Source organism: Glycine max, chromosome 2 (assembly GCF_000004515.6).
Source record: "Glycine max cultivar Williams 82 chromosome 2, Glycine_max_v4.0, whole genome shotgun sequence".
NCBI classification, from domain to species: domain Eukaryota; kingdom Viridiplantae; phylum Streptophyta; class Magnoliopsida; order Fabales; family Fabaceae; genus Glycine; species Glycine max.
The window spans coordinates 46,723,147-46,745,481 of record NC_016089.4 but is presented as its reverse complement, the minus strand read 5'-3'; the positions used below and the strand labels follow the sequence as shown (position 1 = coordinate 46,745,481).

The window sequence follows — 22,335 nt, the reverse complement described above, 5'->3', positions numbered from 1 at the left end:
ATGACGAGAGATGTATCTACACTTCTTGTACAGAAGGTTTTTGGATAAACATTGTCCATCCTAGTTCATAACTTCCTACACACTTTTTCATTCTGATTTAAGGCGACAATTAAAAAAGATACAGGTACAAAATCAAGAGACAAGATGGGATCATGTTAACGTGAGCGACATGGGAATTGAGCATCAAGAAATTTGCGCTATAAAAAAAGTGGGCCAAGCAATCAAATCAACACTCCAGAAAAGCAGGGAAATAGAAAATGAGCCAGACCCAAAACTACACAGGGTTCCCACGATCTGCCCCAATGATTATTATTGAGTATATGAGCAAGAACAAAAATTGAATCGAAACGGTGGGAACAGTTTCGACCCAATATGGCAGCATCACCCACCACACCAGACAACATAATTTCAAAGGAACCTCCCACAAAGATCATTGTGTGCTGTCAGTACATACATGACTCCAACATGGTTTACTCCATGTGAAAATCATTAATGTTCAAGTGCCATTACAACTAATCAACCCTAACTCCTAAGTCCTAATAACATAATTTTTTTATTAATATGTTATTGATTCAGAATATTTAAATATACCAAGTGTCACTGAATTTGATGATTAATTTTTGTATTCACAAAAATTCTTCTTTTTTATTTATAAAACTCAGACCGAGACCATTAAGAAGATAGAATACGACTCACGTCATATAATGACAACAAAAATTATTAATAATATCATTACCTATTCATACCGTAAGATTCTCAGACTACACGATTAATTAATATATGTAATGTAGTAACCTAAACGAAATGAAAGTGAGGAAGTGTTTATTTATCAACATAAATATGATTGATTAAATTTCATCATTGAGTTGTCTGTGAGCTGTAACTAACTGAGGGGTAGGGTAGCTATCTGGTGTGGCGCGGGAGCACGAAGAAGCATGCAGGGCAACGAATCAAGCCGTTGGCATTGCAAGAAGAACAGCTTCTAAATCCGTTTTTCTCTGTGAAGACTTTGTGGCTTCCGTTGCACTCATCGCACACTACGAATCTGAAGCCTCCGCAAGAATCGCAGGCGTTGTTCTGGTTGGAGCGCGGGAGGCGTTCGATGAGCCGGTGGAGCTCGCCGCTCTCGTGGAGCTGGCGGACGTCGTCAGCTCCGCCAACGTAGATGCCACCGACGAATACGCGCGGCAGGGCGAGGTTGCTGCGGCAGCCGAGGACGGCGTGGAGCTCGTCGCGGAAGCGGTCGTCGATGGAGACGTCGCGCTCGTCGACGGCGACGCGGAGGCCGCGCAGGATGGATCGGACGGCGCGGCAGTCGTCGAATGTGCGGCGAACAACACGGAGGGAGGTAAAGTAGACGACGACGCCTTGGTCGAGGCCGGGCGGGAGTGCGGCGGGAACGGTGGCGCGTGAGGCCCCCCAGGCGCGGAGCACGGCGGTGGAGATCCGGACGCGGCGGAAGAGAGACGGAGATTTGGGAGCGGCGGGTTCGGATTCGGGGTTGTCTTGGAAGAGGCTCTGGATATCTTTGAAGGAGGAGCAGGAGAAGCTGAAGGAGCGAGTTCGAGAATGCGATGGCGATGACGACGGAGAGGGTGAGGGCGGTGGAGTGTTGCGGAACCCGCTCGGTGAGTTGAGCCACGGTGGCCACATGAGAAGTGGTAAGAGGAAAAGGGTTTTGAGGGTAGTGAAGAGTGGAGAAGGTGATGGGCACGCAAAGAAAACGAAACGAAGGGGGTGGGGGTTATAAATGGAAAACGGGTTATTCAAGGTGAGTGTCAACCATGATGCATAATCATAGCTAATCATAACCCTACCTAGAGCAGCATGTGCGTTTTTTTTTTATTTCCTTTTCTCTTTTTTTAATCATTTCTATTTGGAAGTTTTTTATTATTATCTTTTTGCTACACAAGGAATATTCTTTTAAGAAAAAAATATAAATAATGCAATAATAAAAATAGAGATACAGAAAAGGTATAATGTGTGTAGGTTTGAAAAAAGTTGTTGTATTTTTTCGGTTGATCTATTGTGCACTGAAGAATATTTTTCATAATGGTTTATTTTCTTAGTTAGAAATAGATTGTGTTATTTTAATTGAAAAATAAATTGCCTCAACTCTAAGGGAAAAAGTGTAAAACACCTTGCCATTGAATGGACCATAGTGAACGGGTGATTGGAGAGTTTGAGTAGTTTTAGCCTTTTAGGTTTAAATTTTATTAGTATAATTGTAAAAAAATTATAGTTAACATATGTACGAATGTCATTATTTTTTATTTTTTTTAGGCATCACTATATATTAAATGTGGATTATTTTTATAGTGATTCAAACATTGATTTATCAGAAATTAGTCATTGTTAGACCCAACTCTCAACACTAATGTCATTATCCAAACTGTAATACTCTTTTTAGTCTCTATTTTAAGAAAAAAAAAATCAAATTAATTGATATCATTTAATTTTGTTGATCCCACAAAGAAAATAAGTTTTCTTCCTAAATTATCTTTCATTAAAACTTGATATCAATAATAAAAAAAAAATACTCATATGAAATAGAATATCAATTAAGTGAATAATATCTTGGAGATGATTTCATTAAATATTGAAAAATTAATTAAAATTTACTTATATTTAACACTAAAATATATACATTTTTTTATATATTTGAGACCGAATAATAAGCACTAATGTAGCTATTCAAGAAGAGTTTACTTCTTTTTTTTTACAAGGGAAGAGTTTAGTTGTTAGAAAATATAAAATGAAAGAATGTTATATTATTTCAGAATACATGATAAATACAAACAGAATATAAGAAAAAAAATTATAAGATGAAAGAATATTTGATAGTGTATCTCAATTAAAGATGTTAATATTTTTTATATAATTCTTAAGTTTTGAGAATATAAGAAAATGTTAATATATAACCTTTAATTTTCAAATCAATTTATAATCAAACCCATAAAGATATTTGACTGTAAATGCAATCAATTATAGTTTATAAATTTGTAATAATAGATTACAAAATAAAATACAAAAAAGAAAAAATATATACTCAAATATTTTATATAAAAAAATAAAAAAAGAAATTGCCTCTACAACAAATATTATAAAAGGGGGAAATAAAATATTTATCAAAAAATGAAATTAATGTAACTAATTATCTTCCAAATAAAAACTGTAAAAATGAATAAAATATTTTCAAAGTAGAGAATGCTGTTATATTTATTATATATATTTTTATTGTTTCTAAGTTTTCTAACATAAAATATATCAAAATTTAAGTAATTTTTTTTTAAAAAAATAAAATTATTTTCTGGTTTTTGCACTAATAAAATTTAAACAGCGTTTCCTTGAAAAAATAGTAATTAATTTTTCTTTATAATTTTTATAATTTTTCAATAAAAATAAAATGTCATTAAAAAATTACATAAAAACAGTACAATAATAATGAAAATAAAAAAACATAATGTTAAAATAATAATATAAAAAGATACTTTGCCAACGACAAATGATGCTCTAGGGTTACTCATGCTTTGGATATTTAGATAACTATAGATATAATTAATAAATAATTAGATTATAAGTTGGTATTATAATTATAATTAGTTTTATATGATTAGTTATAATTTGATATAATCAGTTATTGGTTTTAGAATATGCGTATATAATCGGTTATGAATAAATTAGTTATATAATAAATTTTATCTAAAATTAATTACTTAGCCGATTATAAATGAATAAAAATAAGTTATTTGAATAATCATTTCTATAAAATTATTTAAACTAATTTTATAATTATAACTGTTTTTTAAATAAAAATAAATTATTTGAAATAACTATAACTATAAAAATTAGTTATAATTTTATAATTAATATTATATAGTGATATAAAATTAATTATAGTTTCAATAAAAAAAACTAATTATCATTATAATTTTTTTAAAAAACTAATTTTTTTAATAATTTTAACTATCTTGTTAGAATGTAAATGTAAGTTTAGATTTAATTCAATCTCAAAAGTTATCAATTGTCTCTTGACAGTGAGCGAGCTCTATTGAATATGGGAAGTGAGAGTGCAAGGTTTAAAAATAATAGGACAGATATCAGAAATATTAGCAATGATGCTTATATTAGTAACATCATGTCATCCGATCTAGTGAAAAAAAATAATTAAACAACTTATGTAACACCCATCAGAAATACTCTTATTATAGAATATGGTTTTAAAAAAATGTCAAACTATTAAATAAACTATTTAATCAAATAAGCCTATTTAATTTAAACAAATGTTTTTCAAATAACTTGAAAGTGACACTCTTAATCATCAGACAAAATAGTGGTAGTGCAGTACTACCTAACAATTTCTCCATTAGACATTGTCGGAGAGGGAAAACAAAAAATCTAAAACATTTAATCCTAGCTAATAGGCAAATAGCAATGACTATTTGGATAATCGTTGTCGTTTCCTTAATTAAACACCAATACCTCTAGCTGATAAAGAAAACAAGCTGCATTAATAAAACTCTTTAAAGGAGAAGCAGCAAATTAGAGGAACTAAAACTTCATCACATTTTTAATCCTCTAGAGAAGACAATCTCTCCATAGGGAACCTTTTGGTCAACTTTCAGCGCATCGCGGGAAGCAAGAACTGTGCATGAAAAAATTACAATAGTCATTAGAAGAACACTTTGGATGTTTATTTTAAATAAAAGATAGATAAGAGGACTATATAATAAATAAATACCACAAATTTGATAGAAAAGTTGTGCTGCTGATGTCCGTGTCATTCCAGCAGCTAGGTTATGAAGGGATTCAACTGGAGGAGCTCCAGGCGTGTCAAAATGTGCCTTCATTTGCCTGTTCAAATACAAGGAATATGCAATTATTAAGGTTAATAAATTTCTTTAAGTTATTAAGGTTAATAAATTTCTTAAAGAGACTCATACGCTTGGATTGAATCGGTTATCTTGTCACTAGGATGATTGATGTTTGCTTGTGTTTGAGTGGGTCCTGTTTCCACAAAGAGTTCTGAAAAGAAACTAATGAGACTGATGTATGCATGTGCTAAGTGGATAAAGAATATACCATTACAGCAAGGATGCTTCTAATATTAGCGAAGCCTTAACAAGTAATATACTATCCAAAAAAACAAGTAATATACCTTGATCAGGTGTGGGACCATCTTCATACAGTCTAGCTAACTTGAAATTTACATCTTCAGCTAGTGGCTCAAGGCCTCCTAGTGGCTCGAGGCCTCCACTGCTGTTTGCAGATGATGAATACCTTTTATTTTTGAATCTGTTAACAGTTCTGAAGAATCAGACTACCACTATCTTATTTAACAAGATGAAAACTCTCATCTCTTTTTGTCCTTAAGATATTAAGATGAAATGTACATTCGAAACTATAAATTGAACTACCTTCCCGAATCAAAATCTGAATGTGAGGCAGGACCATTTTCAGACGTTGGTCTTGGAAAGGAATGTACACTGTCTCCTAGAATATCACGTGGAAGAATAATTATCTTGTATTTCCTTAGTTATAGAGATACATTAGAGAATTGAAGGATCTAACAAACAAATCAATAAAATATACCAGCTTTCCCTGATGAGATATGAGGAGTAGCTTCATGCCCTCTCAAAAGGCTAGTTGTCAGTTCATCCAAGAGGATATGTTCCCGAGCCTTTTCCATTGGAGGTGCCTGGTAGTCTGGCCTACTGTCAAAATCTTCAGAAGGCTTCACATTTGGACATTTTATCGGAAATAAGCTACATATCCTCCTGAAACAAAGAAAAGCCAAACCAAAAGATGGCGCAGAAGACTAACAAATTGCATGAAATCTTCATTCTGTACTCCTGGAGGCGATGAAAATGATGGTTCTGGAGGATGGTGGGCTGAAATCCTTTCTGCATAAAATTGAGTTTGTTACTTTCTGGTTAACCTTTTCCATATAAAGGTTGATTATTTTCTCAATACCAACTAATATGATTTTAACACCCCCCAGGCACCCCAGAGAGACACACTATGCTGACCTGAAGGTGAATCATGAGGTGGTTGAATGCTCTTAATCCATAAGTCCATAATAGCTTTTGGATAATATATATTGTCATTTTCAGCAGTAAATAAATCACCAATTAGCACAACGGGTGGCAGCTTCATGAGGTTGGCTATCTTTGTTGAAGACATGACATCGGTTAGCTGAAACAAGAAGTAGAATTTTGTTGTGTAAGTATGTTGTTGAAGATATAGCTGGATTACTAATTTTATCCGCTTCTCTTTTCTTTTCTCATTTTTTATGATATTAAACTCTCAGCTCAGTACTTTTCCTTAAAAAAATCTCTGGTTTACAAAATATCATACATGATCAGTCTCTTCGGTGCTTATAAAATACATGAATAAGCATTTCATTCAAAAAACTTGGATGCTATATGCATAATGGATATGAAATGAAAACCTTTTTCTTTCTTCCTCTTCGCGAGACAATATCAGAAGCATTCTGAAGCCAGTGTTGATATATATGAGCAGGAATAATGGTTTGCTCATAATCCATTTCTATAGTCGATGGCTGTCCTCTTTTCCTTTTATTTGGTCCCCGCCTTTTAGGTTCCTGTTGCATTGCACTTCGTTGGTCATTTCTTTTCTCATCAATCATAACATAATGGTCATTATACTATTAAATAGTTACGGTACCTGTCTAGGTATCATGCCTTCACTAGGTTGCTGAATGTCTGGGTGTCCAGGATGATGGTCTTGAAACGTATCAGCTGCAGAATAGTTATATGTCAGCAAACAAATTCATTTCTTTCTTTTTACTTTTTATATTGACAATGCTTATTTATTTCTACAACAGTTCTATATTTTAATATTTGCTTGACTCTCAGGAAAAAAACTATGTCTTAGAATATTTTCACAGCAAATAATTATACAGCTGAAATGTAGTTTCATAATCACTAAACTCTAATAATAACAATTCAGTTTTTATGCAAAGATGCCCTTTTACGAGTCACAAGTCACAGCTTATGATACCAAAACAATTTTTTACTAACACGTCACCAACTGAAAAAATTACAATTGCTTACCTTCCACTGTCATTTGTCAAGACTAAACCTCCTCTCTGGTAAGAAAGGTAGAGCAGGACAAGGAGATATACACAGGTTGTATATGTATGCAATGCAGTATGGACACTCCATTACTCCCCTACAATCCTTAAGCTACATACGCTAGGAACATGGCACTCTATTACTCCCTTACAATCCTTAAGCTATATGTACACTTCAAGTTGTAGCCAAGTTCAGTCCGAACGACACACAACTTTCCAAGCTTCTAAGTTATGATGAGGAACTAAGTTTGATGGAGTTGTCAAACCATACCGAGGTTGGGTCATGAACGAGTTTGGTCTAGATGGTACAGTAGTCTCTTCCATCAAAACCCCAGTATTGGCATAAGCTATATGTGTAGGGTACAGACAAGTGAAATGTGGTGAAAGAAAAAGAAATGCAACTAAGGTGGAAGGAAAGACATGTTTTACAATCTACCAATACTTAAAATTTAAATGACAAAATGTTTATAAAGAAAAACGACATTATTTAAAATCTTAATGTTTAAAAATGATTGTTATCCTAATCACCTCTGGTGGGTTCGTCTTGATGAGGTGGGGAGGGCACAAGCGTGGTTGGAATTTGATCTGCTGAAGTTACGTTTACCTGTGTTTCCTCATCTCCTTCAATATCAAACCTGCCACAACATTAAAAAAATAAATGGAATGTTGCAAGAAATTAAAAACACTTATACAAAAAAAGATGATTGAAACTAAAAACCTCTCAAAGCGTTCAAATAAGAGATGATTGTAAGGATCCGCATTAGCTTGGAATGTTTCAAAGCGTTCAAATAAGGTAATATTCTCCGCGTCAACTGAGAATGATAAGAGTTAGCGAATGGACACTTGCATGGACAACACATATATATATGTTTAGCAAATTCAAGGAACAAAACCTTGATGGAGAAGTTCTGATTGATCTTGGTCCTCTCTTGCTCCATTACTAATGAAGGGTTCATCCACACTGTCAAGTCGCTGCAGCAAGGGTATGGATCAGCTCAACCTAATTGGTGATCAAACCTAGATTAATTTATTGATTAATTCTTTTCACTTTCTAATTCCATGCATTGAGGACAGATACATACCATGGTAAAATATGCGTTATGTTGAAATCCATTTGTGGTGCCTGTGTTGGAAAACTGAAGGGACTGTTCAATATCTGCCACATTCGTCTCACCGGTCCCTGGCAGAGTAACAGCCTCTTTCCTGTCAAAAAGGAGAAAAAAAAGTTAATACAGAGCACAAGGGAATTCAGTCTTTGAAAATATGCATGACACTATTCATTGAGTCATATAGTTATCTCAAGGGTACCGTAAACTGTTCATCATTTGAACAACAAGAGCAACAAAAATGTGACTAACTTGGCCTTGGATTTGGACTTGGGAAGCAATGTAGGATCTGGAGCAGCTTTTACTTTCCAGGCTTCGTTTATTTCAACCTTGTACCCATAGGAAACAAATGCAGAGAAGTGTAAAGAAAAAGAAACCGAATTCGCAGGAAATGTTAATGTTGAGCTTTGTACCAGAAAACGGGTCACGTCATCTGCGAGAAAACAAGGTAATAAAAAAAGAAATGATGGAGAATTCAGAAACGTGAGCGCTTTGATTTTAATGCTACACTAATATTGAAAACAGGATTTAAAAAATTCACCATAAAGGAGCTTCACTTTTCTCTCATAGACAATCACTACTCCCCCTGATGAAAACGCAGCAACGATAATTAAACAGAGGTGCAAAGATATCATACATTTCTACTAATTAATTGAAATCGAAAATGAGATTAAACATGGCAGAGGATCAAACAGAGAAAGAGTGTGCACCCATGAGAATTCCAGAAAGTCTAAGAGCCATAGGAATCGATGGGTTCAGAATCTCCTCGCTGCAAAATAAGCACAAGAAACAAAAATAATATAACTCTGCACTACTATAAGAAAAACATGCGTTCAGGTAAGCAACCGTTACCAAATATTGATGATGTTGAGCTTGTCTAACTTTCTACGGTTAATCTTTGCGTGCATTGTGGCAGCCATCCTTCATCAAGGACCAAGTGAGAATTCATTCGTCATTTTAGAAATAAACTTCCAAGTTAAAGGAAATTGAAATCCAGAATCACCGATAAGGTTACACGGAGACAGAAAACAAATTAGAAAAAGCATTCGTAAATCAAAACCATGATTAATTTAGTTCAACATAAGTTCATAACATTCACGTTTGAAGCTCCATGTATGCTAGATGGTTTGCAGAAACGAAGAAATGGACAAGCATGGTGACCAAAATTAGAAACCAGTTATCTCACAGAAAACAGAGTAACGTGGAAACAATACTTAAAACAGAAAGAAGAAGCGTGAAATAAATCGAGACGGAGTTACCATATTTGGCCGAGTGGTGCTTTTCGAGCAAGAAGCTGGTGAGAGTAAAACATCTTGAAGCTTCAAGCCACAGAGAAACAGAAACTCAACTAAATATCTGTATTCACCAAAGTATCAGAGACTCAGTTTTTGTTAAATTCAAAAATATCAAAGAAAGAAGCGTTTGCAAAAACAGTCAACCCGCCAAATGCAATATGTAATGGCAATGCTGCAAGCAACACAAGATCTACCCGAGGGTGCACCGAATCTCCCCGTGATACAAAGCATGACTATTATACGTGTCAGTGGAGTGAGAATGCAATAGTAGCAGCGTAGCACTCTTGGTTGTTAGAGTGGGCTCCACAAGATCAACGATATTTTTATTTATTTTATTTTCATTTTTCCATCACGGTGAATTCGTTAGAAAAAGTGAAAAACCATGTCAAATTAAAAACCGACACGTGGGGATGGGTCGTAACGATTTCAGTGTCACGAGACTATCATTTTCTTTTTTCTCATCTATACCCCCGCACCACCAATCCAAATCCCACAGGGTTGGTAGATGGAGGCACTAGTGGAAGTGTGTGAACCCGCAGAGGTTCGAATTGAGTTCGCACTGAACTGCAAATGTCGAGCCACGGTTCGGATTCGGTCTCTAACCCAAACCACACCAGTTGCCTTCAAGATCCAAACCTCATCACCAAACAAATTCCTAGTCAACCCGCCCAGTGGACTCATTCAACCTCTATCCTCCGCCACCTTCCAAGTCATTCTAAAGCCACAGTCCCACCTCCCTCACTCCTACCCTCGCTCCCCCTCGGATCGTTTCCTAGTCAAAACAGCCGAGTTCTGTGCTAACTCGTCCTGCTCAACTCACCCCGAGTCAATCAACTCGTGGTTCGCCTCGCGCCCCTACGGGTTCAAGACTCTGGACATCAAACTGAAGGTGGCATTCGTTGGCCCCATCCTCCTCAACGACGCCGTCACGCGCGGAGATTTAGACGCGGTTAGGAACTTGATTAAACGACAGCGTTCCATGCTCGCCGAGTTGTCACCCACCCAAGCCGAGACGCTCCTCGGAGCCGCCACCAAGCTGCTCAACCCGGACGACATGGTTCACCTCCTCCTCGAAGCCGGCTTGAGAATAATCCCCAATCCCAATAATGCCCCTGATCAAGTACACGTGGCAGATACAAATACAAACATAAATGTAAGTAAAGCCCAAGCCCAAGTCCAAATTAATAGGCCCATCAGATTCTCAATTTCTTATGTTTGATTTAATGAGATGAGATTTTCCTCTCTTTTTTTTTTATAGGAGGGAGAAGAAATATTTGAGGCTTCGAGGAACGGACACGTGGCGGAAGTGGAATCGCTGTTACGGAGATGTGGTGGGAGTGTGAAGTACCGTGACCAGTATGGTCTGACGGCGGTTCACGCGGCGGCTTTTAAAGGGCACAAGGATGTGTTGATGGTGCTTAGTGAATTATCGGATTTGGATTTGGAATGTGAAGACCGGGAAGGTCACGTGCCGCTTCACATGGCTGTGGAGAGTGGCGATGTAGGGACCGTGAAAGTGTTGGTTGAGAAGGGAGTGAACCTTAATGCTGTGAATAAGAGGGGTGCTACCCCTTTGTACATGGCTAAAATTTGGGGGTATGATGATATATGTCAATTGCTTGTTAGCAGGGGTGCCTTGTATTCTCTAACTTCGACTTCGGGTTGAAAATGTATCTGTAATGAAATCTTAGATTGTTTAACAAGTTCAGCATAATGATGCTGCCCAATGTTGTTACTTGTTATTGGGACTTGGGAGTTTCACATGAATAAGTTTCTACTTAAATTACTATTTGATAGAGGTAGTAAAAATGTGTAAGGGTCTTCTTAAATTTGCTGTAATATTTTTTGTAAAACCTTTTTTTTTTATGAATTTATCATATAATTAATGCACTAATTTATAAACGATTGAACCTTTTTAGAAAAGAGATGAATTAAATTTGAAAATTATATAGCATGGTGATTACGTTTTTTGTTTTAGAAAATAGCTAAAATGACCTATGGAAAAGATGGGGCATTATAGCACAAGTCATATTACTCCCTAAAAAATAAAAACGATCACGTGAGTTCACGAAATGCGTATCTTGTGAACTAAATTATTGCTTGATTAATTCAACTTTTAAAGCAAAGTTGCCAATTATCTTATTTTCGTCGGTTTTACATTGTGCTTAAAAAGAATAAATGAAAGTTGCTCATGTTAAGTCGTATTTCGCTATTACAATTAATTATAACATTGATTCAGTGGTTGTTAAAGAAGAAAAAAAGAAGAAAAATATATGTTTAAATCATTTTCACTAATAAAAACTAACAATTAACATATTGAACAATAAAAAAAATTATCTTTGTTAATATATCATCTAATATATTTTAAAGATAAATTTGATCTTCAAACTTATGTGTTTAAACTTACATCTCATTATGTATAAGATTTTTCTTACCAAATTCTTTATGTGAATTGTCTTACTTCTTGCATGCTCCAATCTCCTTCTTTATGTCGATCTATTGGTTAAAGCATAATGAAAATAACTGCAAAAGAAACTTCCATGTTCAAGTTAGTCTTTGTCCAAGATGTCTAGACTCTAGAGTGTATGATACTATCTATGGTTGTGATACGTACCTGGTTATCCCTCGGCCCCTGTTGGTTAAGTATATGAATAAAACGAGGGAGTTACTAACTCGATAATTGTCCTAAATTATTTGTTATCTAGAGTTGACATTGTTATAAGTCACTTTCATACATGCATAAAACACAAGCATTATATGCATTGCACATTGAAATGAAAATGCTTTTAATTCAATATAAATCATTGTACCTCAGTAAATTTTATGAAAATTGATGAACCGGCCAAATCAATAATCATATCAAGGGCAATGATAATAATTAGGATCAAATGTTTTAGTTCTTCAATTTTTGGTTAAAATTGAAATTTGCCCAATAGTTTTAAAAATGATTTTATTTTTTTTAATTAATGAATTTGATCCTTAGTCTAACATTTTATGTTTTATAAAAAGAGATGAAATTTCTAATTATAAAATTTATGAGACTCAAAATCATCATTTTAAAATATAAAAAGAGATTTTATATATATATATATATATATATATATATATATATATATATATAATGTGTAATAAAATGAATTCAAATGTTAGTGTAGCGAATATATAATGTTTAATAAAATATAAAAAATAAAAATTTTAACAGAAAATTGACTAACACACATTTTACCCTAATAATTACAATAAGTAATAATTCTAGCGTCAGTCGGTTGTTGGTGTCCATTTTTCTTATCCTTTTTGGTCAGATTCCTCCTACACAAATCAGGGTTTGGTCTTCGGCTTTTGCAGAATGTGAGTGAGGTGAGACACGACATTGTTCTAACGTTGACATTAAAGACCTTAACATGTTCGGAGACAGCGTTTAACCTTAGTAATCTCACATTTTAAAGTCACCATAAATGTAATTTTCTTTTATAAAATTTATGTTTTAGTATATATAACACGAACCTTCGTAGTATTTCGTAAGATCCTGCTAAACAAAACAAAGCACAACGCTGCCATTGTCGGTTCGAAAGTTTGAGAACCTAGGATTGAGGTGAAGCTGCGTTCTGAATACTGAATCTGACCGCCAAAGTACACAGTCTTTAGGATCCGAAGGACAACCGCACGATCCAGAGATTTCTATCCTTTGATCTTGCTCTGATAAGGACTTGTCTCCTTCTTCCACGTAAATTCATTTTTTTTTATCAGAAATGGTAATGGTTAGTATGTTAGTGTTTTGTTAATAAAAGAGATCCAACCCACAAATTTTCTCTTTTTTTTTTCTACTTAATCTTCCAAACTACCTTATATCTCCTGCTAAAGCCGTGTGTATCTCTACCTCTGTCTCCCTTGAGCAGAGTAAAAAAACAAAAATGGCGATTTTAGCTGAAGACTTCTTCAAGGAGAGAAAATACCCTTTCATTGTCACTCTCTTAATCTTGCTCATTTGCGTCACGCTCTTCCTCTTCAGCTTCAACCACACCACCTCAAACACTGTTGCTTTCTATTCTGTTATCCAAGAGAAACCACCCCTTAACCCTTCTCAAGCATCTGCTGATTATACTGCAAATCCAAAAGTGCAAGAGCTTCCCCCAAACGTGACCAATGTGAGGTTCGATTGGAAGCTATGTAAGGAACCGCAGAATGTTGATTTTATACCCTGTTTGGATAATTTCAAGGCGATTAAGGCTCTTAAGTCTAGGAGGCACATGGAGCACAGGGAAAGGCATTGTCCTGAGACTAGACTGCACTGTTTGCTTTCCCTTCCCAAAGGGTATAAAGTCCCAGTTCCGTGGCCCAAGAGCAGGGACAAGGTGAGATTGATGAGAATTGAATAGGTTTTGCTTTCTGATTTGTCACATACCAATTTCTTCTTACATATGAAAATGGTGTTCATTGCTAGTATTAGTTAAGTATTTGAATTTTACCGGCATTCTTGGTCCGTATGGTAATTGTCGTAAGACAATCCGATAAGGACTGGGTTTGAATCCGGCAAGTATAACACCCAAAAAAAAAGTATTTGAGTTTTACTTTTATCTAGTCATGAAATTAGTGGAGAAGGAATTTTATATTTTTTTTTCAGATTTGGTATGATAACGTCCCTTATTCAAAGCTGGTGGAGTACAAGAAAGACCAACACTGGGTAGTGAAGTCTGGGAAATATCTGGTCTTTCCAGGTGGTGGTACTCAGTTTAAAGATGGGGTTGACCATTATATTAAGTTCATAGAGAAGGTATGCTGTCATCTGAATTCACATAATTTACCATAATTATGATATTCGCTTTAATCTTTTATTCTTCATGTGTGACTGTTCTAGATACAGAGAAACTATAATCAACTATTGAAAAACAAAATTGGGAGGACATGGAGACTGACTCAGTAGGAACCTTACTACTGTTTGGATCTTGTTTGGCATTGATATATGGACACATCAAAAAGCTCAGGGATTATAATTAGGAGTGTTAGATGTAGTGCTTTGTTGCTTCTCTCTAGGATTGATGGAACACTGAGGTTGAATTTTTTTTTGCTTAGTGCTGTTAGATGTATTGCTTTGTTGCTTCTCTCTAGGATTGATGGAAATGTTTAAGATCTCACATAAAGAGTTGACATCTTTAACTCACAGTAGTTGGTGTCCCTTTATTGTTTTATTCGATAAAAATAATGTCATTTTGTTAAATTTTGTTTTAATAAGTGCCAAACAATGTTTCATTTTGATTTCTGCATGACTTAAACCAGTACGTTACATATGTTATACTCGCAGGACTAATTTTTGAGTGCTTACTTCATTTTGTGGTTTGCTGATTTTTTTATTTTTTTTAAACTAGACATTACCTGCAATTAAGTGGGGAAAGCATACCAGGGTTATTCTAGATGTTGGCTGTGGTGTTGCTAGCTTTGGTGGCTATCTGCTGGACAAAAATGTTATTACTATGTCATTTGCCCCAAAAGATGAACATGAAGCTCAAATACAATTTGCTTTGGAACGAGGAATTCCTGCAACTCTTTCTGTCATTGGAACACAAAAACTGACTTTTCCTGATAATGGGTTTGATTTGATTCATTGTGCACGATGCAGGGTTCATTGGGATGCAGATGGTACTTATCTTCTTTTCTTGTTTCCATCAAGACAGGCTTCTATAATTGTCTTCCATGCTCCAATTATATTTATCTCAAATAGAAATGTTTATTCACAAATCTGATCACAACTTTAGGTGGGAAGCCCTTATATGAGCTCAATAGGATTCTTAGACCAGGCGGTTTCTTTGCATGGTCTGCTACACCAGTTTACCGTGATGATGAAAGAGACCAGAAAGTATGGAATGGTTTGTCTTTCTCTTTTACTCTCACCTCAACTCTGTCTATTTATGTCAATGTCTCTCCTTCTTCTGTAGTTAAAAATCTTTCATCTGTGTTGAGAATGTTTCTTATTGAATATATGGAGATGTTGAATTTCTGTATGACCCCATCATAATGCCCCAAACGAATTTGTTCTGTCTTATGTTTAAGAAAATAATTTCTTTTTCAAACTGCAGCCATGGTGGATATAACAAAAGCCATGTGCTGGAAGGTTGTGGCTAAGGGTCATGATTCATCTGGAATTGGACTTGTTATATACCAAAAGCCAACCTCATCTTCTTGCTATGAGAAACGTGAAGAGAACAATCCACCTTTATGTGAAAATAAGGATGGCAAGAATATCTCATGGTATTATCTCTCTTCTCGGGATCTTATTTATATGATGTTTATATTTCCTCCAATTTATACTTTCTCCACAATGCCAGCATGAAAGAAATGAATATCGTCCCTATAAAAAGACCATAGAAAATGTGCATGGACCATTGCAAGCAATGCTAGATATTACTGTGTTTAGTCTAGTTTCTACCTTTGCTTATTTTCTTTGCATGCTTATATTTAGGTATGCCAGACTCGATAGTTGTCTTACTCCTCTTCCGGTTGATGGTAAGGGTAACCTGCAGAGCTGGCCCAAACCTTGGCCCCAGAGGCTTACCAGTAAGCCACCGAGCTTACCTACAGATTCAGATGCCAAGGACAAGTTCTTCAAGGACAGCAAACGTTGGTCTGAATTAGTTTCAGACGTTTATATGAATGGTCTTTCAATAAAGTGGTCAAGTGTTCGAAATGTAATGGACATGAATGCTGGTTATGCAGGGTAAAGTAATTTTGTTAAAATTTTGCTCTTTTACCCTTTACATTCTTTATAGTAGAATATGGGCAATTTTGAGGGCATTGGTAGTATTTACCCGTATACTTGATCTGTCTTTCAGACCTACATATGAATCAATAATGGCATGTCAATCTTCTGTGACATGTACATTATCTGCTGTTGCATCAGCATAAATTGGCTAGTTTCCTCCAAGCAACTTTGAAAATTGAAACTGATACCATGTCTGTTATTTGCAGATTTGCCGCAGCTCTCATTGATCTACCAGTCTGGGTGATGAATGTAGTACCTATTGATGTGCCAGATACTCTTTCTATTATAATGGACAGAGGGTTAATAGGAATGTATCATGATTGGTGTGAGTCCTTTAACACCTATCCTCGCACATACGATCTTCTTCATGCTAGCTTTCTTTTCAAATATCTTGAGCAAAGGTATGCTTATTGAAGAAAGTAACACCTATAAGATCATGTTATTTGTCCTTTTATTGAACTCTGTCAACTTCTACACGTAGCATAGGTATGTGTTAAGAAATATGATTCTGATAATGAACATTTTTTTTTGTCAGATGTGACATCGTAGATGTGGCTGTGGAGATTGATCGCATATTGAGACCAAATGGATATCTCGTGGTTCAAGATTCTGTGGAAATACTTAACAAGCTCAATCCAATCTTGCGTTCACTTAACTGGTCTGTAACGTTGCATCAAAATCAGTTTCTTGTAGGTAGAAAAGGTTTCTGGCGTCCTACGAGCTCTTGAGACTGAATGTATATTAGGTTAATAAAAATGACGTATTCTTCAATCACCCGTGTATCAGTATATTCTGGATAAAAATTAGGTGCAAAAAGAATGAATTTTAAGAAAGGAATATTTATTCGACAAAGTAATCTTGTCTGAGTGTGAAGTATGTTAACGAGACATTTACTTATAGTATAATACAGAGGAATTTGTTCTAATTTTTTTTTTCGGATACTAATGTTCTTCGAACGTAATATACCTTTACCATAACTTCTGCTGTTCTGCATGCAGTAGTTAAAAGTAATTTCGTTCATGCACTTGTTAGTCCACGCAAGAACCAATTTAGCATGTAGAACATGTTACAAAAATGTCAAATTTCTTTACTCTATTTGTTTTCTAAAGTTTGGATATAAAAATAGTGAAAAACAAAGTAAAAATAAAAATAGATTTCCATTATTTATTTGTCTATTTTCATTATTTCTTGTACAAATTTTTGAAAAAAGTAAAAATAAAAATAGATTTCTTAAGCCAAACAATCCTTAGGCTTTTGTTATGGACTTGCACGGATGGCCTTGAGGCCAAGAACAGCATCACTCTTGAAGCTTAAATTGCTCGTCTGCAAGCCCTACTCTGCTAGGAGTTATACAATTAATTGTGATATGATCCTTGTTTACTAACCGTAGGTAGGTTCAGTAACTTGTGTTTTCCTTCGGTGTCTAGATCCAGGCACAGTGGCACGAATGGAAACAATACATACACTATGCAGATTCAAAAGATACTATCATACTACATAATTTACTACACATTCTTCCCCCTAGAAAAAAATAAAACCAAAACCCTATGCAGGAAACTACATAATAAAATAGATGTACGAAAAAAAAAGAAACTACAAAGAATTTTCACAATTCACAGACAAAAGTTGAATTGTCCGCAACAATCCTGCCATTAGTCGCAGCAACATTGCGTGAGTAGCAAGTGAACCTATCAAAGTAACTGTAATTCTGCGAGGTGCTTGCTTGACCCGACACAACAGAGTGACCCTTCACATCGATCCACCCTTTTGAGTTCTGCTCGTTATTAATCGATTTCACGAAGCACCCACTCACATGCTTCTCCTTAAGAGTGTGAGAAAGATCAGTGACAAGCCTATAAGACCCATCCTGAAACAGCTTAGTGTTTGTGACCACCCTCAAAGGGTACCTCCTCCTAACCTTCAACCTAGTAATCGATTCGCCTTTTCCATCGATCACCTTAACTTTTTTCTTGGCCTTGAACTTCTGCTTAACGGTCTTGATACTCCCGTTGTGTTGGAACTTCATGGAGTTCTTAAAAGAGAAACCTTGAGAAACCGTGGTGGTGATGTTGCCGGCACTGGTCATAACCCACCCTGTGATCTGCGTTTCCTTCTCTGCGTCCACACCAAACGCCCCATCAAGCCCTTTAAACTCCTCCTGCCGTTCAATTGAAGTTTCAGGACTGTGATGAACCACAGGGTTTGCATGAACCACCGTGGATTCATGATCCAACCAAAGATGCAAATTGGCGTTCAATAACCAATAAGAGATTCCCTTCACAACCCCTATTCCGAACACGTGCTCTTTTCCATCCAAAACCTTCCCCAAAAACGGCGTCAAATCGATGTCGTATGAGGGAAGGTCAAAGGCCCCAATCGCCACCATCGGTTCCCAGAACAGAGGGTTTATTCCGCCGGTGAATATCACCGGAAACGGAATCTCCCATCCAACAACCTGGCCGTCGATTGTCACGTACACTTCCCTGTACGCGCCGTTTCCACGCTCCGTTTCTAATCCGTTCGCCTTTATGTACGAATTCGGCGGGTTCGAGTACCAAAACTCGTCGTTTCCGTGGAAAGAAACGTATAACTCAAGCACCGCGCGGTAAGTGTTCCGCGGAATTCGAATTGTCTTTGAACAAGAACCTTTTTCTTCCTCCAATTTGAACCAGAACCCTCGCCGTCCGTCGTCGGAGATCGGAATAATCAAATCCGCCGGCGATTCATTAACGCCTCTGGAACCCGGTTCCTGAACAAGAGATCGCGATCTTGATCTCGATCTTGATCTTGATTGAATTGGATCAAAATTATTGAGTTCTTCGGGGCAGGGGACAAACGGAACCCTAACGGCGTACTCGTTGTAGAAGAGGAGAGTGACGGTAACGTGGTAGACGCCGGTGAATTCATTATTGACGATGTTTTCGAGCATCATGGTGAGGTCCTGGTTGGGCTTGGCGAGGAGGGAGGAGTATTTCGTGACGTCCTTGCGGACGTTCCAGAAGATGCCGGCAGGGCTGGGCTCGGCGGTGCTGGTGCGGAGAAGCTCGGCGCCGGCGAGCCAGATGGCGGCGATGCGGTCGTACTGCTCCCCCTTACACCGCACGTGGAAGTGGAGGACCACGCGGGACCACGGCGCCGGACACCGCGGTGGAGGCGCGTAGGTGGTGGTGTACGGTGGAGAATTGATGGTGTTGGCGAAAGCGTGGTGGATGATTCGGTGGGAGCATGAAGGTGTGGGTTCGTGCGAATTTGGAGGGTAATTCACCTCGAAGTATTCTTGGTTAGAACCGCCACTAAGGGTTTTAGGTCTCAAGAAACGGTCTGGTTGGGACTCTGATAAGGTTGTCATCAAGAGGAAGAGTAAGAAACAGAGGAAAGTGGTCATCTTGTTGTTTGTTGTGTTGAATAATGGCATGTAACACTGTTTTTCAATAACTAGTAACTAACCTCTCAGTATGATTCATGGTTAGGAAATCATAGGTAAAGTGAAATGAAGCTGAATTTGAGTTAAAACCCTGGAGAACTTTGGATACCTGTAGATTGCTTCATTTACAATTTGGTTAAAAATGGCATCATATATATAATGGAGTTCGGTACTACAAAATAAGGAAATTTCTTGGTCGTATTTTTCTTATCAGCATCCTACACAACAGTAAACTCCGCGTGTACTGCCATTCCATTGCAAGTGTTGCCACGTCCAAAATAAGAAACTAAATTTCAATTATGAACCTTTTTTATATTATTAAATTGACCTTGTAATAATAATAGTAAAGTGATAACGATCATTTTTAGTCTTTTTTGGGCCAAAGATATACAAGAGAGAGTAATTTTTAAACACCGTAAGGTAATTCGGGAAAATGATAAAACAGAGACAAGTTTGAGCGTAGAATATTGGCATACAATACATTCAAGTTAGAGATTGAAAAGATTAACCACCCCCGTCTCAAAATAATAAAGGTTGTGCTTTCTTTTTGCTTCTTCACTCTACCCAAAAATTTGGTCAATCTGTGATCTCAGAATCCTGATTCTTCTACGCATTAATGTCTCCCATTCCTATCTTCTTCCTCACAATCTTCACCACCACTTACCTTCGCATTGTCTTGGCATAGCTTTGTCATGTGTTCAACAAGAAAAATACCATCATGTTCACTCACCTGAATCACAATGTAGGATCAACTATCAAATCTCCAAAAAAAGTATAATTCTACACTATATTAAAAGATAGAAGAAAGCATGGCAGATGGAGTATTAGTGTATTGCAAAACATATAGAGTAGAATGATATGTATTATAATTTAGAAAATCAAAATTCAGTCAAATATAGAAAATATTGAAACCCTGCTCTTCGTGCCTCCTTCACAAGAAGTTTACCTTTGTTGTTCTATTGACTGGGTGCAAACAACAGCAACATTGTTGAGAACAAGTATTCCTTGCAACTGTCCAGACCATAACAAAAAATACAATTTACTAGCAATAATACCGCTTGAACTTTTAATGCAATTTCTACAAGACTACAACTGCCTACTTCTACTTGATAGTGGATAAGACATGAGATTTAGGTGGAAAAGAGAAAGGAGGGAAGAAGAACAAAACAGAACACAAGCATAGAGAGAGACAAAGATCAAAGAACTGTGTAGTGTACTTCTACTATTATTATTAATAATAATATTATTATGATTATTATTATTCCAAACTTTCTAAAATACAACAGTCATGCTTTATTTTTAGGCGGACTGATTAACTAACATTATTTTCTTGTAGCTGACTCAGTAGTGTACTTCTGTTAGTTAGGACTTAGGATCTTATATCTGTTGACTGACTAACCCAGATATAAAATCCTAACTAACATGTACAGTAGTTGATTGACTAACTAACTAACATTATTTTCGTGTTTATTTTCAGATAACAGTATACTGTATGTGGTCTAGTCTGAAGTGTCTATTGTCTAACAGTTGGGATTGTCTTCCAATAACATAGTGCAATTACAATCTCAGGTGCCATTTGCTTAAGTAACCACAACTTTTAAAGTTATCGGATAGGACATGAAGGGGAAATTTTTTGAACCAATACAAATTAATCTTCAGTAGCTAGATACCAAGAGTTACTTACCATATCAACTGCATACTCCATGTTAGTAACCAAGAGAGTGAAACTGTGAAAGATAGCTGTAGGCTGGGGGTACACATGATACTTGACTAGTTAGTAGGATAAACAGACAACTTTGAGTAGCATACAGAAACACAAACAGCTATATGTTTGAATTCTGAAATGCATAACCCCCTTAGATTTTTTTCTTTGTACAGTAGAGTACAAGGGGTGTGTTCGTACCACTCCAAATAGGAGTACAAAGTGCAAAGATATAAGGCAAATCAGGATCCTCCAAGTACAAAGTGCACTTTAGACAGTAGAGTCCAAGCGGTGTGTTCGTTACCACTCCAAATAGTTTAGGATTGTTGGTTTTAAGATTGTTGGAATAGTTTAGGAATCATGAATGTTCTACTAATGTGTTTACCTCGTAGGTTGCGTTTGGGAGCATTTTGGTTATGGAAATAGCTTAGCAATTAGTTTTTTCATTCACGATCGCCATATAAACCATACATCTGGTAAGAATGCAAAAGGATGCAGATGGATTATGATACTCTAAAGTGTATGGAGGCAGTACAGAGAGAGAATCATTGATGGGAAAACAAATACAAGGGCTATCTAATCCTGGTTCTATCAAAATGGTTTAGATTTTAAAACATCCAATACAAGCACATGTATAAATCAACGAATTGGAATTAACTCTGATTTATTTGTTTTATTCTATTTTAATTTTCTAACCTGTTACCAAATTATGTGCGTCTTGCAAGCTTGGAAAAAAAAGACGCCCACCGTGGGGCTCGAACCCACGACCACAAGGTTAAGAGCCTTGCGCTCTACCAACTGAGCTAGACGGGCTTCTTGTTACGAATTTTGTCTTAAACTATAAATTGTTATGTTATCATAACAAGTTATAGGTCTTTTAGTGCAAAGGAGAAACAAATTTTAAGAATAAAAATGTGAAAGAATTAGATATTTAATAGGCAATGAGTAAATTTTAAGA

General features: G+C 36.2%; 5 protein-coding genes and 1 non-coding gene across 8 annotated transcripts; 2 read left to right on the top strand and 4 right to left on the bottom strand.

Moving 5' to 3' along the window:
* Positions 1 to 802: 802 nt before the first annotated feature.
* LOC100791927 (uncharacterized protein At5g39865) lies at positions 803 to 2,813 on the bottom strand. Its single transcript, XM_003518385.5, has one exon. The coding sequence runs from the start codon at positions 1,807 to 1,809 to the stop codon at positions 904 to 906; it is 906 nt and encodes a 301-aa protein (XP_003518433.1). The 5' UTR covers positions 1,810 to 2,813; the 3' UTR covers positions 803 to 903.
* Positions 2,814 to 4,251: 1,438 nt separating this feature from the next.
* On the bottom strand, positions 4,252 to 10,014 carry LOC100791405 (sister chromatid cohesion 1 protein 1). Of its 3 annotated transcripts, XM_006575492.4 has the most exons (21): positions 9,642 to 10,014; positions 9,462 to 9,558; positions 9,055 to 9,123; positions 8,913 to 8,971; positions 8,744 to 8,788; positions 8,616 to 8,635; positions 8,455 to 8,531; positions 8,179 to 8,299; positions 7,990 to 8,068; positions 7,815 to 7,908; positions 7,625 to 7,731; positions 6,688 to 6,761; positions 6,452 to 6,604; positions 6,030 to 6,195; positions 5,824 to 5,903; positions 5,593 to 5,734; positions 5,418 to 5,493; positions 5,159 to 5,295; positions 4,944 to 5,025; positions 4,742 to 4,854; positions 4,252 to 4,645 (listed from the first exon to the last, which is right to left on the bottom strand). In XM_006575492.4, exons 2-21 carry the CDS (start codon positions 9,512 to 9,514, stop codon positions 4,563 to 4,565), a joined length of 1,830 nt encoding a protein of 609 aa, XP_006575555.1. In that variant the 5' UTR covers positions 9,515 to 9,558; positions 9,642 to 10,014; the 3' UTR covers positions 4,252 to 4,562. The 3 variants fall into 3 exon arrangements, with proteins under 3 accessions (XP_006575555.1, XP_006575554.1, XP_040864978.1); XM_006575491.4 differs by having other exon boundaries at positions 9,462 to 10,014; XM_041009044.1 differs by lacking the exons at positions 8,616 to 8,635; positions 8,744 to 8,788; positions 8,913 to 8,971; ... (1 more) ...; positions 9,462 to 9,558; positions 9,642 to 10,014 and having other exon boundaries at positions 8,405 to 8,525.
* Positions 9,850 to 11,224, top strand: LOC100802001 (protein VAPYRIN). The gene is made up of 2 exons (XM_003519377.5): positions 9,850 to 10,650; positions 10,756 to 11,224. The coding sequence occupies exons 1-2, from the start codon at positions 10,003 to 10,005 to the stop codon at positions 11,161 to 11,163; spliced, it is 1,056 nt and encodes a 351-aa protein (XP_003519425.1). The 5' UTR covers positions 9,850 to 10,002; the 3' UTR covers positions 11,164 to 11,224.
* Positions 11,225 to 12,773: 1,549 nt separating this feature from the next.
* Positions 12,774 to 17,103, top strand: LOC100800390 (probable methyltransferase PMT23). Its single transcript, XM_003519374.5, has 8 exons — positions 12,774 to 13,849; positions 14,119 to 14,268; positions 14,861 to 15,131; positions 15,248 to 15,358; positions 15,569 to 15,740; positions 15,952 to 16,206; positions 16,458 to 16,652; positions 16,787 to 17,103. Exons 1-8 carry the CDS (start codon positions 13,409 to 13,411, stop codon positions 16,977 to 16,979), a joined length of 1,788 nt encoding a protein of 595 aa, XP_003519422.1. The 5' UTR covers positions 12,774 to 13,408; the 3' UTR covers positions 16,980 to 17,103.
* A 622-nt stretch (positions 17,104 to 17,725) lies between these two features.
* Positions 17,726 to 19,939, bottom strand: LOC100801465 (peptide-N4-(N-acetyl-beta-glucosaminyl)asparagine amidase A). The gene has a single exon (XM_006575490.4). It carries the CDS (start codon positions 19,664 to 19,666, stop codon positions 17,858 to 17,860), a length of 1,809 nt encoding a protein of 602 aa, XP_006575553.1. The 5' UTR covers positions 19,667 to 19,939; the 3' UTR covers positions 17,726 to 17,857.
* Positions 19,940 to 22,117: 2,178 nt separating this feature from the next.
* Positions 22,118 to 22,190, bottom strand: TRNAK-CUU (transfer RNA lysine (anticodon CUU)). The gene has a single exon. It is a non-coding gene; the product is annotated as a tRNA-Lys (tRNA).
* Positions 22,191 to 22,335: the final 145 nt, after the last annotated feature.

What these genes read in the sequence shown, in the direction of transcription:
- LOC100791405 (XM_006575491.4), bottom strand. Translation starts at nt 9,514, where the DNA reads ATGTTTTACTCTCACCAGCTTCTTGCTCGAAAAGCACCACTCGGCCAA. An exon ending in AAAAGTGAAGCTCCTTTATG is followed by an intron (nt 8,636 to 8,743) that starts GTGAATTTTTTA and finishes GTTTTCTCGCAG; the next exon opens with ATGACGTGACCCGTTTTCTG. An exon ending in ACCTCATGATTCACCTTCAG is followed by an intron (nt 5,904 to 6,029) that starts GTCAGCATAGTG and finishes AATTTTATGCAG; the next exon opens with AAAGGATTTCAGCCCACCAT.
- LOC100802001 (XM_003519377.5), top strand. Translation starts at nt 10,003, where the DNA reads ATGGAGGCACTAGTGGAAGTGTGTGAACCCGCAGAGGTTCGAATTGAG. An exon ending in ATACAAATACAAACATAAAT is followed by an intron (nt 10,651 to 10,755) that starts GTAAGTAAAGCC and finishes TTTTTTTTATAG; the next exon opens with GAGGGAGAAGAAATATTTGA.
- LOC100791927 (XM_003518385.5), bottom strand. Translation starts at nt 1,809, where the DNA reads ATGATTAGCTATGATTATGCATCATGGTTGACACTCACCTTGAATAAC.
- LOC100800390 (XM_003519374.5), top strand. Translation starts at nt 13,409, where the DNA reads ATGGCGATTTTAGCTGAAGACTTCTTCAAGGAGAGAAAATACCCTTTC. An exon ending in AGACCAGAAAGTATGGAATG is followed by an intron (nt 15,359 to 15,568) that starts GTTTGTCTTTCT and finishes TTCAAACTGCAG; the next exon opens with CCATGGTGGATATAACAAAA. An exon ending in TTCAAATATCTTGAGCAAAG is followed by an intron (nt 16,653 to 16,786) that starts GTATGCTTATTG and finishes TTTTTTTGTCAG; the next exon opens with ATGTGACATCGTAGATGTGG.
- LOC100801465 (XM_006575490.4), bottom strand. Translation starts at nt 19,666, where the DNA reads ATGCCATTATTCAACACAACAAACAACAAGATGACCACTTTCCTCTGT.